Consider the following 18,769-nt stretch of genomic DNA (forward strand, 5'->3'; position numbering starts at 1 on the left):
TAATTATGTATTAATACAGCTTTGGTTTTGGAGGTACATAACCCCTTCCTTAACTTGCTATGAATAATAATAATAATAATAATAATAATAATAATAATAATAATAATAATAATAATAATAATAAAGGATGTTTTTAAAAAGTTATTTTCTTCCTTTATCCTCTCATTGATCTTTTATTCATGCATCTGCTTTTTCTTGACAGCAAATTCGATTCTTTTCCCTCTGACTTCAGTATGCATTGGCCTCAACAATTGCGAATCCTTGGTGATATCAGTCTTATGTTTCCCTTTCCAGCTACTGTATCAATTTTTCTGTACTTATTTGCTGTCCATTTTTTTCAATCCTCTGTCTGTGTAACTCTTTTAATGTTTCAGTCTGTGATATGCTTTCACAAACTGTATTAGTATGGACATTGGCAAGCTGTAAAGCCAAATGCCAGGCTTTTAAATGAGGCAGAGGCATCACCTATCTATCAAGGAGTGGAGTAATAAATCTTCCAGACTGCAATTGATCAGCAATCCATCGCCTTCTGTCCACTATCCTGTGGGTGATAAGAGGTACCAACCCTTGACCTCACTGCTGTCAGTGGTTCTGCTGCCAAGCTCAGAGAAGATGCCGTATCACATGATTGAAGTGCATGACAGATTTTCAGAGATAAAACATTGATAGGGTCAAGTCACATCTGATGCAATTGTTTTAGATGTGTTTGTTACTTCTCTCCCTTGCAGGACAGATGCACCTGCAGTGTAAACAGAGCTGCTTGAACTTGAGCATTATGCAAAGCAAAGGTGGATTAAAATGGTGAGCTTTGTGAATTGTTCCCCTTGGATTATCAAATGTTTATTTAAACCCTTGGCCTTTTATTTTCTTGCTGTGGCAACTTCTGTAGGCTTTTTTTTCCAGCTACACACATCTAAATGACCACAGACAACATAATGGAAAATGCACCCAAAGAAAAGCAAAATGAGCCATCATCCTCATGGGAATTGTGATGTTCTTTGATTTGTGTTCTCTTTGTAGACACAGCCCTCTTTAGATTTTCCACTGGGTGACAAGAATATAAATACAAGATTCAGGATGCTGCTCCGTGATAAAGGTAGGGTGTGGAGGATAAATGTGTGCAAGGATGTGTTTATGTATGACTGTGAAAAGAAAAAAAAAAGAATAGGTGGAAAGGAATAGAAGTAGTTGCATGATGTACAGATGTGGACTGGATTGCACATTGTGGTTGCACTGCTGCATATTTTACTGCATGAATAAAAAGCTTCTTTGCAGTGGGACTCTGCTTTCTTTTTTGTTTATCTGACATGCGCCCATAAGAGTTGTTCATAAAGGAGATTGCAGCTCTGCACAATGTAGTGCGACACAGGTCAAATAAGAGTCAGCTAACTTAAGAAAATGACGGTATAAAAAAATCTAGCAATGACAGCTAAATAAATATTATAATATCACCTTTCAGTGACTCTTATTTTTTTTCTACCAAAGCAGACCAACTACTGGCTTGGAGCCTCTGCCTAATGTTGCCTAATACTGATGCAAGAACTTCTTTTGTTAGGGCCAAGAGATAAGGCCCTCGTGTCCATGCATACCAAACAAAACTTAAACAGCCAGTATTACCTCTGGTCTGTCAACTAAAAGGAAAAAAAAAAAACACAAATAAATACAGAGCTTCCACTTGGATGTGAAGTTGAAGAGGCAGTGAAAGCCCATGAGGTCATTATTCATGTAATTTTATATGTCGATAATGTTTTATATTGTCAGTCGGCAGTTATACACACTGCTGCAAACAGCAGTGTGCTTGTTAACACTGCCCTATGTGTCACATTTGCTTGCAAGTCTTTAAACAGCATTTGCAACTGAGTTTCTACAAGTCTTTTGTTATTCTATCGCCAGCTGGCAATTATACAAGTTTTTTCCAATACTGTATTATATACAGTATTGTAAGAAGAAAAATAGTCATCTCTCACTGTGATGATTCATTGAATTTTAAAACAAACTAAAAGCAAGTAAAATGAAACTGAACTGCTATTTGGACTGAAGTATACAGTGTATAATGACCAATCTGTACGGCCTGTCTGTACGGCCAGTTTTTTTTTTTTTTTTTCCTCATCAAAGCAGTGACAGTGCAGCCAGAGCTTAACTTAGAATCAGTTATTTCTGCTTTGACAACTGAAGCACTGACTCCAGGCCTGAAAAACTGGTGCAGTGCATTTTCACCAAATCTTTGTCGGTACAGAGGAACATGCGCTTATATCAGGGGCTGGAGGTGTAGAGGTTTAGGGCTGTAAAGACTTACCACTTCAGAGCCAGTGTTGGGTTGAAATAGCTCTACAGAGAATGGTTAAAAAAAAAAAAAAAACAAACAAAAAAAAAACAGCCTGAGCTTCAACATGGACGTGAAAGGTACTGGAAGACTGTTTATGGATGCTCACCAGTGCCCCACACAAAGTTATTCATGGTTGATGTTTTCAGCTGAATTCAAAATCACATTTGCAGCTTCATTTACAAACATTGCTCGGCTTAAATCCCATTTGCAGGTATAAATCATTGGTATAGATCCAATTTCTGTTTGCAGTGCTGTTCATAAATACCAGTCGGCATCTGAAAAGGTTGGTCAATGTTGCTGTCTGTAGCAAGGGCTTGAGTTTAGCCAATTAAAGCCATTAAAACCGGCCCAGGACCAGCACCTGGTAGAAGTGGCTAAAGAGGATGTTGGTTCAGTATCCTGGGAAAAAACTGTCTTAATATATAGTCAAGCCTTATCCAAACGAATGTTAAGAACCAGGGCCAATGGCAGGTGCCCTTACTGTGTGTCCTCACAAAACCAGAACCACTTCAAAGAAATTCCATCTGGCAACCACGATGTACAACCTATGCCCATGCAAGAGAAGAGATCTTTGCAGTTTAGAATGGAGCAGGAGTCTATGCATTGGTAAGACAAAGCAATGTTTGTGTAAAGGCGGATCATTATTAATTCAGTTTAGCATCCAACATAGTTCTGGCTCAGTTTAGTGTGTTTTAACTTGTAAAGCACATGTGTTTCAATTTAAACTAGCGAACCATACAGATGGTTTTGTGCCTGTATGTCACTATTACACATTTAAGCTTCATGTAATAAAACATAAGAGTTATCTTTTTATATTTTTGCAATCCAATTTTGAATCACCCTGAATTTCCCTGTTTAATGCTCTTTATTTCCATAGGCTAATTGTAAACTTAGCTTGTACATAAGCCTCCTTTACCACTTTAAATACATCAAAAGAAACACAAACAGCAATAAAAGTCAAAATTAATCAACACTTTAAAAGTTATATTTATGGTCCATTTGTGGTCTTCGTGTAAATGGTGTTTGTAGATCACTATTAGCAAGATCATTTGCTAATTTACAATGTAATTCTTAATCACATGCAAACAGAGAAGCGAGCTCTCTTTAAGTATTTTTTGCCCCATTGCATCTAAGGGTTCAGTCCCATGATATAAGTGTTCTGTACATGTGTGTGTGGACAGTGTGTTCTTGCCAAACTGAAGATGAATAGGCTTCCCTGCTGTGTGCAGCTCCTAAGCTCTGAGTAGTTCTACTGGCCAAAAGCTAATTGCTACATACTCTATCTGTGCTATTTCACAATGCTCCAAAGAACATAGGTAGGAACCCTTCCACAATAAAGATATAATGATATGAAGAGATGAAATACAGGCTAAATAAAATAGCAAATGACAAAAGCTATACTGGGTATTATAAAATGTACCGACTGACTTGTATCTGTGTGGACGCAGATATGTGTGCATGTAACTGGTGGTCCATTTCTCTTTCTTCCATAATTGTTGATCACTTAAATGCCAATACCTTTTTGTGAACACCTCTTTCTGGTGCTGTAAATCTTGCCTTTCTTATTCTTTTTGGGCTGACCTTTTGATGTGAGATGGTCATCACTTGTTACCATTGACGCAGGCAGTTGAGTATCTGAATAATAAGCATCCACCTGTCTGGTTTCCATCTCTTCTCTACCTTACATACACACTTACATAAAAAGCACACATTCCCTCTTGTTTGTGGCTCACCCCCACCCAATATAATCACAAAAGCTTTGAATTTTCAAGGTGAGCCAAGAGCTCAATTATAGTACTTGTGTATGCCCCACTTGTTAAAGGTGAGGAGCATGTAAAGAGGCTAATGCTGTGAAATTGTCTGCAATTTTGTTGACAGATAAGAAAAATCATGCAAAGCAGCGAAAAGGGTGTGCTTCTCTGTTTACTTTCAATGACAGCTGTAAGTGTATCTTTAATGGGGTAGTCAGCTGAAGAATACAGATCACAACCAGACACTTGTCTGATTCTGGACCATTTCCAAGCAGAGTAGTCAAGAGACAGAGGTCTTATTACACTGTTTCCCAACTTGCACAGAGTACCATTTTTATGATGCTGAATACAGTATAACATAGACATACTGGAGAAATGTTATAAAGATAATGAAAATTAGGGAGAAAATAAAGAACTTGGTTAACCTTGCAAAGATAAAAAAAAAAAAAAAAAAAAACAGCTTTTCACAGTCTGAGCAGGCAAACATCAAACTTGTGTGAGTGGCTGAGTTCCTGGATATGGCATTTTATCCCAGATTATTTCAGGGATAAAAGTAATGAAGAAGTGCTTTGTCCATTTTTCTTTTCAGTTTGTCCATTGCATTTCTTTCTGTGGTGTTTGTAACTAGTTAGGACAACTTCTTCTATTGAATTAGAACTCCTAGCAGTGTCATGCTGCCTGGCTTTTTAACTTAAAAGCAGAAATTAGTCTGGTTCACATTTCTTTGTTATGACTCTTAAAATGTTTGCTTCACTGTTGCTTCAAGTCAGTGGAAACCTGCCAGTATGTCTGACTATTTAACTTAGATTGTTTTTGTGTTATTAAAACCACATACTGAGCAAAACTGAGCAGAATGTGAGTGCATTGATCGGACAAGCTCAAAATTGAGCCTCAAATGCTCTCCATTTTGCCAGCTTCTCTCTTTCTCCTTAAACATGGGTTAAAAAGCCATGTTGTTCTACAATATCTGGTTTTTGATCATTAACTGCTTGGTTTCCACTTGGACAATCATATCATCCACAGATTATAGAAAGCTGTATTTTAGCTTCATTACCCAAGGCAATGCAACCTAAGAAGATCATGCAGACAGTAGCTGCATTAAATTAGCGTCACAACAGAGAGTTCAGTGGTGTGAATGCAGCCAAGCAGCAGTAATGTAGCAGTTTAGTGATGCACATACAACATGAGTCCCATATACCTGGTAAAAAAAATCAATATAATGCTGAGACAGAAGCAAATATACATTTGTCATTTAAAAAAAAAAAAATAAATAAAGATAATCAGCCAAGCATGTAGTTTAATACTCTGAGCATACAATGGTCAAGACCTCACTGATAACCTTACTAGATGTGCGACAGTGGTCTTTATAAATAATACTGTGTAATCACTAATGTATCTAAGCTGTGAGCCTCCAGGCTCACTCCTTACAGCAAACAATAACGTAAATATTATTTGCTGAGAACAGGATGCTGCACGATTACTGGGCAGATATTGTTCTGAAACATAATGCCTGTTTTTTTTTTTTTTGGTTCATGGTGGTCTAAAGAAGAGGGCAGCAATAGATGTACAAGCGGATCCGTTTAGCCTCTAAGCATCAAAAGATAAGTGCCAGATCACTCTATCCACATCATGGAAATATGAAAACCTCCAAATGTCCCATTACACGTGATGTCTCCTGTTTATCTACTCTGTTCTTCTCTAGTTACCTAGTTATGTAGAATACCTATTTTCTCAAAACATCCAAAATATTTATAACAAACTACATTTTCCATCTTTACAGCATCCAATCCCTTATGATGAGAAATTACATAAACCAGAGTAACAGTGACACAATCATAATAGTTTCATGTACTTTTAGTTTCTACTGCCTCAGGCCAAAGCTGTTTTAAAGGAATTTAATAAAGCTTATTTTCAGCTCACGTCTTCTACAGCTGGCTTATTAAACAGTTGAGTAACTATATTAGCAGTGCTGTCTTAGATTAAAACAATCCATATGGCTACACATGTTTTGTTCCCCCGCGGGATGGAGAACGGTGATCAGAATCTCTGGAAAAGGCATCTGTTGGATATGAACATAAATGTTTGGGAATAATGGTGATTACTAAGGCAGGAGTTTGTAAACACTCCTTTCCCGATAGGTAATGTGAAGTAGTACCCAGAAGAAATGAATGAAGTAATTTCAGGCTTTAGAGGTTAAATGGGTTTGCACCATGATTTCTGGCTCAGATGACAATATTAGTGTCAGTGATTAGTCTTTTGAGGTATATTCTTGTTCTGTTTTGTAGGGAAATCCAGTTGCTGTGTAATGCAATTAAAGTTTAATCCTCATAGCTTAAATAGAATACACTGGTCTTCTTTTTGGTTCTGAAATAGGCTTTCTTCCTTCTAAACTAATGGTGCTGGAGCTGCAAGAACTTATTTTAGGCCAACTGTGGATTGTCACCCAGGACCCAAAAACTAATGTGGTGATGAAACAGCCTTGGATCAGGGTTAGGAGTGCATTCTAAGAGGTTGATAGGTGATGACAGCTGAAAATATAAGGCTGCCTACACTCCTCTTGTTTGGGTCATCAACAGTCCTTGATTACATGACTTCTGAGTAACAGCTCACAGCTTATCTAATATAAATACCTCCTTACCAGTGAGTTAGAGCAGAAGGGTATATTGGATGAGATGTCTTAAAGAAGTTCAGTTGTTCTATTTAAGCACCCAGGATTACCATGACCCAGAAAATCTGCACAGCCCATTAAAGCTGACCTTCTTCAGGTGGCAAATGAGGTACATCCACAGCTTGGATTCTTTACAAAGCTTGCGCTAAACATGAACGTTTTCATGGCTGCTGGCATTACATGTGTGAGGCCTGTGGTATTAGGATCAGAGTTTTGGATTTGACTAGTGAGGGCCACAAACAGGTCGTCTAAATAAATAAATAAATACCTTTACTGATATTTCAAAATATTACATAAGGCCACAGAATTATAACTTTATAGCAATAGTCTCTTTTTAAAATTGAAGATGCCTTTGTTCTGGGTTTCTGGCTGCCTCTGCAGAGGGTCAGGGGCAGGTCAAGAGGCGCACTGTTTTAATCTGACTGGACATTACTCCAACACAAACACATTGAGTGATACTCAATAGGATTAAAATGTCTAAAAGGGTAAAACAATTCAGCACCCAGCAAAACAAAACAAGGAAAGAAAAGGAAGAAAACAGGCAAAATACAGAGGTAGAGTAACATTAATGTGATGAAGAGAATAAAATGAATAGTTTATTGATTGTAGTTACTGTTGTTGTAGGAGCGCCAACTTGCTAGGTTACTTTGGATGCTAGTAGCATTGTTTATAATCAATAAATCACTAGAGCCAACTAAAGTTAATGTTACCTCCACTTCAAATTCATCAACGATATTTGGAAAGTTAACATCAGGTCTGTTCAGGTGTTATTTTAACTTGTTAGCTGTATTTCCTGCTCCCATGTCAGTTAAAATGCTATCAGTTGTTACAAAATCAGCGTTAAAGTGTATTTGTGCTATTGCTTCATACCTTAGCTTCCCCACATCATAAAAGCTACATAAATGTGTGTGCATCTCCCTCTAACTCTCTTCTATACTCTATTCTCTCTCTTCAGATGCACTGTTAAAATATTTCAACCACCTGGAGCATCATCTGCCCCTGTACCCTACCTAAGCACAGCTTAGTTACACAGCATTAGGACTTAAGACTTCATCAATGCACCTGAAAAAAGCTTATTTAAGCTCAAGCTGATTTAAACCAACCTTAGATCTGCAAAGTTACAAGAACATCTCAGTGGGATTTCGCTCATAAGCAGCAACTATACTGTTGCAAAGCAGCTGACATTAAAGGTGACTTTGCAGTTTGTTGAGATGTTGATGAGGATATATGACAATCAACATGCCGTCAGCTTCCTCTGTTGGAATCTTTGTAAAAAGTGATAAATCAAGAGGTTCTTGATTTACCTTGGTAATACTCTGTGCAATAATGACTGTGCATTGTTTTGTCTGCACTGGTTTCAATATCAATTATTTTGTGCAATACAATATTATTGATTCATATCATGCCAGTTGTTTCCATGTTCACTGTTTTATTCTGCATGTAACCAGAACATTCTTTATTCATGCAATACCTTATTTAAATTGTATTTTACGTTGTGCCACTTGATTTATTTGATGTATTATTTTCTAATTGAAAAAAAAAAAATCTTAATTACATGCATGCTGCCTATGTGTAAGTATATAAAAATTGATTTTGAAATTGACTGCAATGCAAGGGTGCACCAGTTAAAATTTTGCCTAGGGCACCAAATTGGTCAGAGCTGGCACTGGTTTGACTGCAGTTTGCAGATGTTAGGACAGAAACAAGGCATGAAACTGATAGAAACATGCAACTGGCTGTAAACGAAGCTATTTGACTCAAGGTTATTGAAACAAAACAAAGCCAACAAACTTACCTTTTATAAAAGTACTTAGTAATTAGAAATTTTACATTTTTCTCAACACAACTGATGTTAAAACTCATATGTGTGACAAGCTAGACAGGTTGCTATCTCCAGCTCAAATATGTTGTCTTATTTTGTTTTGAGAATCAAATAACCTCTCTAAAAGCAATAGTGCTGCTTATCTTTGTTATCACTGATACCATGTTGGATGAGATCTGTATGATATGTATGTATTTCACACTTACTGGAGCTGCACACTGCCTGTGAACTGTTCTCCACTTGAGGTTGAATCCAGTCTTATAATCCACTTTCTGCCACTCCTTGCTGCATGAGGTTGTTGTCCTTTTAGTCCCTGCATTGTTAATGAGGAGCTCAATAAACCCCATTAAGCACACAACTTTGATTTGTCTCAGTGTCATTCGGGTAAATAAGTAAATGGGGAGGTGGACATTATAGATGGACTGTGCAAAAACTAGACTAAACACTATACGTTTTAAATTGCGAAAAAGTGGGTTATGATGAAATAGTCCAAATAAAAGAAACAAAGCCTACGACGCAGGAGCCTGCAACGTGTAATTATACAGCAACTTCACAGAGCACAAAGTTAAAAAATGTCACATTAAAAATCCTGTAAAACTTGAACTATTAGTTTTGTAACGTCTGTAAAATAGGTCTCTAGATATTCTTATTCATCTTTTCCCCTCACTTTTGTTTCAGAGATTCTAAAAAGTGGTTTGAGGGAAGAGAAAATTTCACACAAACTGAATGATCTACTGAAGATCTATGTGAAGACAGGAGACACTTTGTCACCATGGGCCTAAGGCTTTCCCAGTTAAGGGTCATAGGAAAACAGCTGAAATTGCAGATTGTGTAGGCAGTGGCTCGGGGCCAGTGGTAGTGATAAGAATGAGCTCAGTTGTTTTCTTTCCTTTCTTTCCTAGTTTAACTTCTTTTGCTGTGTACGTCACAATTTTCCTTGTATAACACCATCACTTACACTGCAGAACAGTTCTATAGATGTATTTTAAATAAGTATTTGTGAGCTAAAAGAAGAAGACGACAAGAAACTGCATGGCAGAAAAAGCAGTGATGGTGTGTTTCTTAGTCTGGATTTGGACAATTCCTGGCTGAAGTTTGTTCTGTTAAAATCTCCCAGAATAATGAAAAGAGACTCTGGGCTTTCCTGTTCCATACTCGGTATCTGGGCAGCCAAGCGCTATGATACTTTGCTTGCACAGGCTTGAAGCACAATGTAAACACAAACTTGAATACGTTTGAAGATCTTGTGTGATGAATAACATGGCTAATAGAATAAGCTTGAAGGTGGGAGCAACAGATTTTATTTTACATACATCAACAAACTGTTATTGATATAAAAGCAGATTCTGTCTCTCCCAATTCCACAGATAAACCAGTTCCAATATAAATTGTCTCCTCCTTAGAGTGCAAAGCAGGGCAGATGTAATGTAGTAGGTGCACAATGCAACAAAGAAAGCAACAAAGACAGAAGTGTTGAGCAAAACCTACTTGGGTGTATTTGAAACAGTAGCATGTTTGCATTTTGTCATGCACAGGTTTGCATTGAGTTTTAGTTTTAAGGAACTGAGATTTTTTTCTTATTTCTTATCTTTTTCTTATTATCTTATTATAATAGTGACATTTAAATACATAGTAATTGCAGGTGTGTAGGTGGAGATGATAAAACATACATAAAAGAAAAAAAAGTTGATAAAAAACTTTAACTTAAATACAAATGTGTTGGAACAAATATATTTTATTTTCATTTCACTGAGTTATAAAGTACAAAATGAAAAAAAAAAGAAGCACAAGTATAAAGCAATTAACTGAGCTGTGGATTTGCAACTAATTAATGAAACTAAGATCAAGGATGATGCATAATCTTCAATTCTTTTGATAGAAAAAAGGTAGATGAATCCAATAAACTTGAATTTTGAATCTTATCTTCTGTATTTATTTAGCTGAGATAAAGTCTGATTTCATTGCAATATTCATAATTAATAATTCATAAATCATGACTTATAAACAAAAGTCACTCTACTGTTTAACACTAAATAAAATAAATAAATAAATATTTACTTTACAGGTGCAAATTTAATTACACCTATCACCTTGTTTATAGCCCAAAATAAACTAATACTGCAGTTTACAGACAAAACCAGGACAAGTATATAAATATAACAGCATCCAATTTGTCTAGCCTGTATTCTGCTGAATTTAAGTGCTGCCCTAAACATTACAGACCAAGTTCTGTTATTGTAAAAGGCCATCTGGAAAACTGGGGTAATCTCTTTGGGACTAAATTAAACTATTTCAGACCTATATTACAGATAGACAAGTCGACATCACCCTCGGCAACCAGGTGTTTAAAAGATTTGATGGTAACGATGTGTCTTGACCCAGTTTATACTTTCTCCACTGGGAGAATTATTCAGCAGTGTATTAGTATACTGTATGTATATATATACACTGCTAAATACAATATAAAGACAGTAGATTGTTTGGAAAAGTATTTTAACATAAAATGAACCATATTGTCATTGTAAAAGCCCTTACTTTGAATTGTGTGAATTGTGTGAATTTTATTTTAGTTAGTGTCAGTTCTAGCAAATGTTTTTACATCAAAGGTAATTTGGTTAAATGGGTTCATTTTTAACAGGGGTTTAACTGCTAAAACAAGACAATTAAATCTATTCTGATTAGTAGTAATAGCGTGTTTACCATCAGTGCTCTGAGGGCTATATCTGATCACGGCCTCCCAGGGGACAAAGCTATAACTATGGCAACTTGAAAGGATGGCATTACACTGCATCCTACAGGCTGTGTTGGACCAAAGTTTCTGATCATCAGTATGCTCTGAGATAATTTAGCTAGTTTCTTGTTTTTATTTGTTTTTTTATTTGTTTTTTTTTTTTTAACTTCATTCATTATCTGTACTTCTTTGTCTGTTACGGGTCGTGGGAAAGCTGGAGCCTAACCCAATAATTACCAGGTGAGAGGCAGGGTACACCCTGGACAGGTCACCAGTCCATCCCAGGGCCAACACAGAAAGAGACAAACAACCACTCATGCACACACTCACTCCTAGGGAGAATTTAGAGTCACTAATTAATCTAACATGCATGTATTGCATATTGAGGGAGGGAGCCGGAGTACCCGGAGAGAACCCACACATACACAGGGAGAACGTGCAAACACACACAGAAAGGCCACTGTTCGAACCTCCCTCCATCCGAGGCCCGAACAAGGGACCTTCTTGCTGTGAGGCTGCACCACTAACAACCACACCACCGTGCAGCCTATGATGGTTAAGTGAGTGCAATAAATGTGAGCTCAAACTAAAACTTTAGCCCCTGATTTGTTGCAGTTAGTTTCAGAGCCTCCATTTGAAAATGTACAGTCTGTAAATGTGTTCCTGTAATGAAAACGTGAGCTGTGCCTTTGCTTGTTGCCTGGACTTCTACAATGAAAAGCTGTGTGCAACCCAGATGTCATGTTACAATCACTTCTGTACTGAGATGTTGCCAATTAAAACCTGTAACAAAGACATTTCACTGATGTTTAATTAGACTGACTGCTATACAAAGACTTCTAAAATGCACTTAAAAGTTAGGTGTTAGCAGGTGTTAGCTTTTAAAAAAGGTAAAAATAGCAAAACTAGGAAAGACTGCCTTTAATTTTATGCTGTTAATTGCTTCTTTATTCTTCAAAAATACTGTAAGTATGCACTTTTTTTTAAATAAAAATCCGGAAAATGGTATAAAGAAGAGAAATATTATCCTTTGATTCTATTTCATCATTGATTGATTCATTGATTTTTTATACCACTTATTCCAATATAGGGTAACAACAGAGCTGGAGCCTATCCCAGCAGTTAGCAGGTGAGAGGAAGGGTACACCCAGACAGGTCACCAGCCAATTTTTTTCTTTTAAATTCCTTTAAAACTTTGCTAGAAATTTGTCTATGAGATTATTATGTACACGTTTAACTAATTAAGTGGTAAAAGTAAAAAGTCACCCATAAAAATTCACATTGAGCATATTGATGATGTATTTAGCAAATAAATGATGACACACTGTTTTCCCTAACATTAAAATGCATAAGCAGCTTGTGCATGTAAAAGGTATTGGTAAGGTTATTAGTATCTAGCATTAGCATATGACAGTTGGCTTTTTTTTTTTTTTTTTTTACAGTGCCACTGAACTGATACCAATACTAAAAGTTTAAGTCTACCTATAATTAGTAATTTTCCAGAAAGCTTTTATAAATTAGGTTTGATAAAGTTAAAGCAATTGAAATAACTTTCTCAGGTTTGTGCAACAAAATAGGATTTGGAAATGATTGCGGTGGAATTAAAATACATCATCTTTGTCAGATTAATACAGCATATTTAAAATTAACTGTTTTATTATGCTTAGTAAAAAACTAACATTGGAGATTAGCTTTTGCATTTATTAGTTACCATTCTAAAAAAAAACAAAAAAAACAAACAAACAAATAAATATAAGAAAAAAGCAGAATACAGCTCCATTGGACTGAAAGTTTAAAAAGCTAACCAGGGGTCATTAACCTGTGATTCTTGAGACACACCCAACTTCTCACCATTTCTGCAGTGGCTCCAGAGGAAAGTAGAGTGTAGTTCTGCACTGACAAATAAGGTTTATTGAGAATGATGCTGGCTTAGCCATATATTTGACTTGCGCCAATTAATTGGCAAACAACAAAAAATGTAGTATTGAAAGACATTTTGAGAACAAACACACTATGTTTGCTGAAAAGTACCAAACTTGAGATCAGTGACAAAAAGCAAGTTCAAAACTTCTGTAGAAAGCTGAACTGTAAAGATACTGATACTGTAAAGAATTCAAGTCCCCAAACTTAACTACTGCTGGTGGTTTTGTGGCAACATAAGAGAATGCACAAAAGAATCATTCTTTAAAATATCAGAGCATCCTGTTCTGAACAGTAGGAACAAATGTGAAATAGTTCAGAAAATTAAAGATCTGTGTCTCTCTGCAAAGACCCTCATAGACAGGATATTTTAAATAACAGCCATCATAAAACTGTCTCTTTTCTCTGCATTACACACTTTCATAAAAAAAAAAATAGCCATCGCAAACATAATACATAGTGTAAAAAGACATATTTGAGGAAAGAAGTGATAATTAAAGAGGTGTCATTTAGCATTTATGTGTCAAATATTAAAAGGATTTTGAAGAACATTATGAGGCCATTTTGAAGCGGTAAAATGGCTGCGTAATGTTAAATACAGAGAAATCAATGATTGTAGAATTCCTTTTAACTCGATTTTCTCATCATCATATTTATAATAACTAACATTATACTTTCAAATGTTCAATAAATAAAACAAAAATCTGAATAAGCAGCCGGTTAAGATGATGAGGAATGTAGAGCACTTCAGAGGCAGTGGGTGGCAAAAGTGTAGTGAATTTCTGTCTAGGCTACTGGCAAGCACAAATTCATTTTTCATTTTTGCCCAAAGGGTAATTGATGATGGGGGTGACGAGACAACAGCACAACCTGAATGAGCAAGGGTACTCTCAAAGGTTCAAAGAAGCCTGCTGGCTCATTTAAATTCAGGCTGCTAAACCCTTAGCCTTCCATATTCCCACCTTGTTCCTTTGGCATATAGGGACATCTAGCTGGTGCACTAGCCATGTTTTTTTATTATGAAACTCACACTGAAATGGCCTCAGGTCAGCAAAGAGACATAGATCTCCATTAATTCACATGAACTCTGCAAACACTATAAACTATACACACATCCCTACATCTAGCAAGGACATAGTTTGGAGGTGTTAGAGCCCAAACCACCCAGATGTAGTCCTTTTGTGTGTGTGTGTGTGTGTGATGTGAATAATTAATTTGTAGGACTCGTGCCTCACGGATGGATAGTCTAATGTAATGATAAGATAACAGACAACATTAATAAAACTTTCATTCATAAAATAAAAGCAATATATTCCTGACCTTTACTGGGCTAAAAGACTGCAGGGCACTGCTTTTGTCCCTTATTACATCCAGGACTACTGGGCATTACCCTAGATTCTCCATCTCAGAAGAACCGGTTCTTTCTACACTGGTGTTTCTTTACAGTTTGATTGAGGCCTTGTTTAGTTGAGTTAGGAGAAAAATCGGAAAAGCTGATTACTCAACTGTATTCTGTCTACTTGCTTTTTCAAGCGTAGGTTTTGAGGTCACTTTCTTAGTTTCATTCAAATGTGCAAAAAAGCCAAACCGTTTCTGAGAAAAGGACTCTCATGTTTTAACCTTCATGCTTGGCCAGACCAAATTCCAAAGTATAAAACAGGGATTACAAGGCACTTGTGGGCAAAGGAATTTTTTCCCTGTCCTTTCTGATCATTATTCCATTTTATTTTTAAAAAAATATGTGCAGCCATATTGATATTTAAATGTTAAAAAAAAGTCTTAGATTTAGAACCTTTTATACTTTAGCCTTGGTTGATATTGCGACTGGCAGTAATTTTGGACTGGTATTCAGTGATATTCTGATATTCCTGTAGTTAAGAATTACGCTGAATAAATCACAGCCTCAGTATTCAAACAGAATTTTCTGATTGCCTTCATCTGTGTAAGGTCATGTTTGGTGTATGCAATGATAAAAAAAAAAAGAGGAGTATGCCAGTTTTACTTGTTGCATCAACTTGTATTAGTAAATTGCAATTTTTACTTCCTACATGAGTTTGCATGGCCTCTTGATCACTGTTTGTTTTATAACCCATGCTCTATGATACAGAGCCGCCAGGTCTGGACTGTGGGCTTAATTTTAAAATCACTTTAGCTTGTTTTGGGTTTAACTCAATAAATCAAATAGCATTTTTTTATCACAAGATCTGGCAACACCAGCTCAGGAAAATGTTAGTGCAGGCAGCCTGCCGCAAGATAAAGACACACTTAAGGGGTCAAGAGGAAGTCTGTTGTTAATCGTGTGTTTTAGGGGTGTGATTCCATCTTGAATTATTACAAAAAATGTGTAGGTGATCATAATGTGGGACTAGACTTGGACTCTATTCTATTCTGGACCTTGAGAAGAATATCCAGTCTCACTTCATAACTGGAATATCATCATATTTCGATTGAGTTCAACGGTAGGAAAAATTGTTGTTTATAATAAAACTAAAAAAAACTGCTATTTTGTCAAAAGAATGAAAAGAAGATTACAAAACCTAAAGTGTTGTAGTTAAAAGTCAAGCAATGAAAAGAGCTTTCCCATCACAATATTCACTATCTTATGTAAAAGAGTTCATAAGAAAGTGCAGCGTATTAAGTGAGTTAGCTTGTTGAGGTTGGTACTGCTTGGCCTTCACCTGTAAATCTTCCTCTAAGCAGTTTTGAGCTTGCCTTGTTCTGCTTTTCTCTGTTTTTCAAACACTTAGACTGGAAAAAAAAATAAATGTTGAATTGAATGCTTTCATTTCAACATTTATTATTTCTGCATGTATTTCAACATGCATTATATCTGGTTTTTATTAGGTATCAAGTAACTTACCTCAGAGTTTGTGTGATGCTTCTTTGACCTTTCATTTTGCGTTTTGATTTGTACGCAACACTTTCATATTGACAATTTTTAAAGTGCTAAGCAGAAAGACACAATATTCAACACATCCATTAATTTTTGACTGACTATTTAGCCACAGCTGGAACACACATTCTTACTGAAGTCCATAGAACTAAATCTACAGCCATTTATGTGTGTGAAGAGAGCTTTAATCTACAAAGCTGATGGGGAAAAAAAAATCTTAGCTGTGACGTGGTTTATCCATGACCTTGACCATGACCAAGTGTGTGTTCTTACAGAAATAGACTTTTTCAAGCTCTAATTACTCTGCCAGTGTGAACTTGAGCAAACTACAAAGACACACACAGAGTCTAAATAGTAATAGCTCATTAGCACGTCCACTCAAACCAAATCTCCTCAGGAAATAACATTTCTGTTGATGTTTAGCTTGTATGGTGCTGGTATTATAGATATGATGAGTGATCTGTAATGCACTTTAAAGATTTCGAAACAGCTTTTTATCCCAGTATTTTTTCTCTGAATCCTCATGGAATCATTTTTTTTTGTTTGTTTGTTTAATGAAAAGTTTTATAAGGTCACAAGCTCAGTTTTTTTTCAGTGCAACTTTGTTGATGTTGTGAGTCATCAAAGGAACACATCCTAACAGCTTCAAAGTGCTGTCGCCATCATCGTTTCAACGTCTCTTTTAGCTATGAATTACACAGCAGTCACAGTATGTGCAGCATGTGGTGAGTGGGAGTAGCCCTAGACATTCTGGGATGACGACGAAAAGAGATGGTTTTCAAACCGTGGCAACATTTATATACGACAGTGTTCTTTCACCCATAAAAATCTGCCTCTGAGATTTCAATTCAATTCAATTCAATTCAATTCAATTTAATTCAATTCAAGTCATCTCAGGGCACTTTACATACAAAATCCATTTGTGCCAATTCATTGTGACCCAATTGGTTTTCATTCAGGTCAGGAAAAAAGAAAAAAAAGACCTAGCAGAGGAAACACATGGATTGCATCGAATTGCAACAGACTGACTACAATATAAAAGAAGAAGAAACCACTGTAGTAGGGCAGATGAATAATACTAAAAATATTTGGGTTTGAAGGGATAACAGTGGATGCAACAGTTTGTCTGTGATAAGATGATTCTTTATTGTTTTTAAGTATTCAATTTGTATTCTCAACAATGAGAGGAACTTGCTGAGAGTAGAATATTTTGCTGGTATCACAGCGCCACTCAGTTAAATACTGTATGTCTTACCGCAGCTCAGTAAGAAACTGACCGTAATGAATATGAGTTTTCTTCATGTAGGAATATTTTGTTTCATTTAACAAGAAGTGGTATAAAGACAAAGAATTTGGCTTCGTTAAAGATGGTCATTTCACAGCTGAGTACACTTGTCAGTTGGCATTTTTTTTCCTGTCACTTTCTGGGAGTAATACTGTATGTTTTGCTGCCAGCAAGAAATTGGAGAACACCTCAGAAAATGATTAATTTTAAGCAGACGGTAGCCGTTGAGACGCTGTGAAACCAAAAATGAAAATTATTCTGTTGTGTGTTTCACATGAAAACAAAAATATTGTAATTGCCTTTCTGGTATTTTGGCATGACATTGCTATTTTGTTGGGCTGAACAAGCTTGTGGAATTGATTTTGGTGCTATGTATTCTCTGTCATTGAAATATGTTTTTATTTCTTTATCTATTGACACTGTAATACACCTACTACTGAATATTTGATGACACAAAGGGTAAAATTTATTCAGTCTCTGTCTGTTTAATTCTTTTTAGGTGTCACTTTAGCTTCTCACTACTCATTTTTCTCTGCGTTGAGTCTGATTTTGAAACCAAAGTGGATGTCACTCCTAAGATGATAGTTTTATTAATTAAGATCATGACAAGATTTTACATCTATTTGGCCAAAACTGACACAATGATACAGGTCAATGTGTGACACAGATTTTCCAAAGTTTAACTTGGCATTGATTTGCAAGCCTCGTAGCACATATGTGTTAATTAAACATTGCCAAGCACGCTAAATGATCCACATACCAAGCCAGTGTTCACCGGTGATTTTGCCAAATCCTTCACGGTAAGACTCCCATCCTCTAAAGAAGTTGACCGAGCCGTCCTCCCTGCGCTGAATCACCTGCACAGTCAAGACAGCAAGACAAGAGATTAGGGGTCATCTCACACTGCGCATCATTATCATCCTTTGTAGTGAGTCACTCTCTGTCCAACTGCTGGTCGCAGAGCTAAAAAAAAAACTAAATAGACTCATAAATGCTTGCAAATTCACAAATGAATGATGCAAAGAATCAATCTACTTAAATAGCTATTTATATGGTGCTGATAATATGAACCCCGTTTGCATGAAATTGCAAAGGTATCTTCATATTTAGTTGAAATTCCAGGACAGAGATGATATTCATAGAAAAACAAGACCAAAAGAAAATACATGATAGGCCTACTATAGCAAAACCTTTTTTGGAATAAGAAATAACAGACATATTGTTAAAAAGGCACTGATGTAGGTTGGCCCTGTGCAGATACAGCTCTATCATCCAACAAAATACATTATTCTTTTAAGATGCTGACAGGACAAGCTGATCTTAAGGGGAAACTGGAAATATGCTCCCTTAAAAGAAATGCTTGCAGATGGAAT

General features: G+C 36.2%; 1 protein-coding gene across 4 annotated transcripts in view; it reads right to left on the reverse strand.

Annotated features, from left to right (window-relative positions):
* Window positions 1-18,769, reverse strand: part of fibcd1b (fibrinogen C domain containing 1b) — a 125,685-nt gene that overhangs the window by 27,673 nt on the left and 79,243 nt on the right. For all 4 annotated transcript variants that reach the window (XM_041970758.1, XM_041970762.1, XM_041970760.1 and 1 more), the window contains one exon: window positions 18,157-18,253. In XM_041970758.1, coding sequence (XP_041826692.1) covers window positions 18,157-18,253 — 97 coding nt within the window. The remainder of the gene's footprint in view (window positions 1-18,156; window positions 18,254-18,769) is intronic.

The sequence above is a fragment of the Melanotaenia boesemani genome, chromosome 19 (genome assembly GCF_017639745.1).
Source record: "Melanotaenia boesemani isolate fMelBoe1 chromosome 19, fMelBoe1.pri, whole genome shotgun sequence".
Lineage (NCBI taxonomy): Eukaryota > Metazoa > Chordata > Actinopteri > Atheriniformes > Melanotaeniidae > Melanotaenia > Melanotaenia boesemani.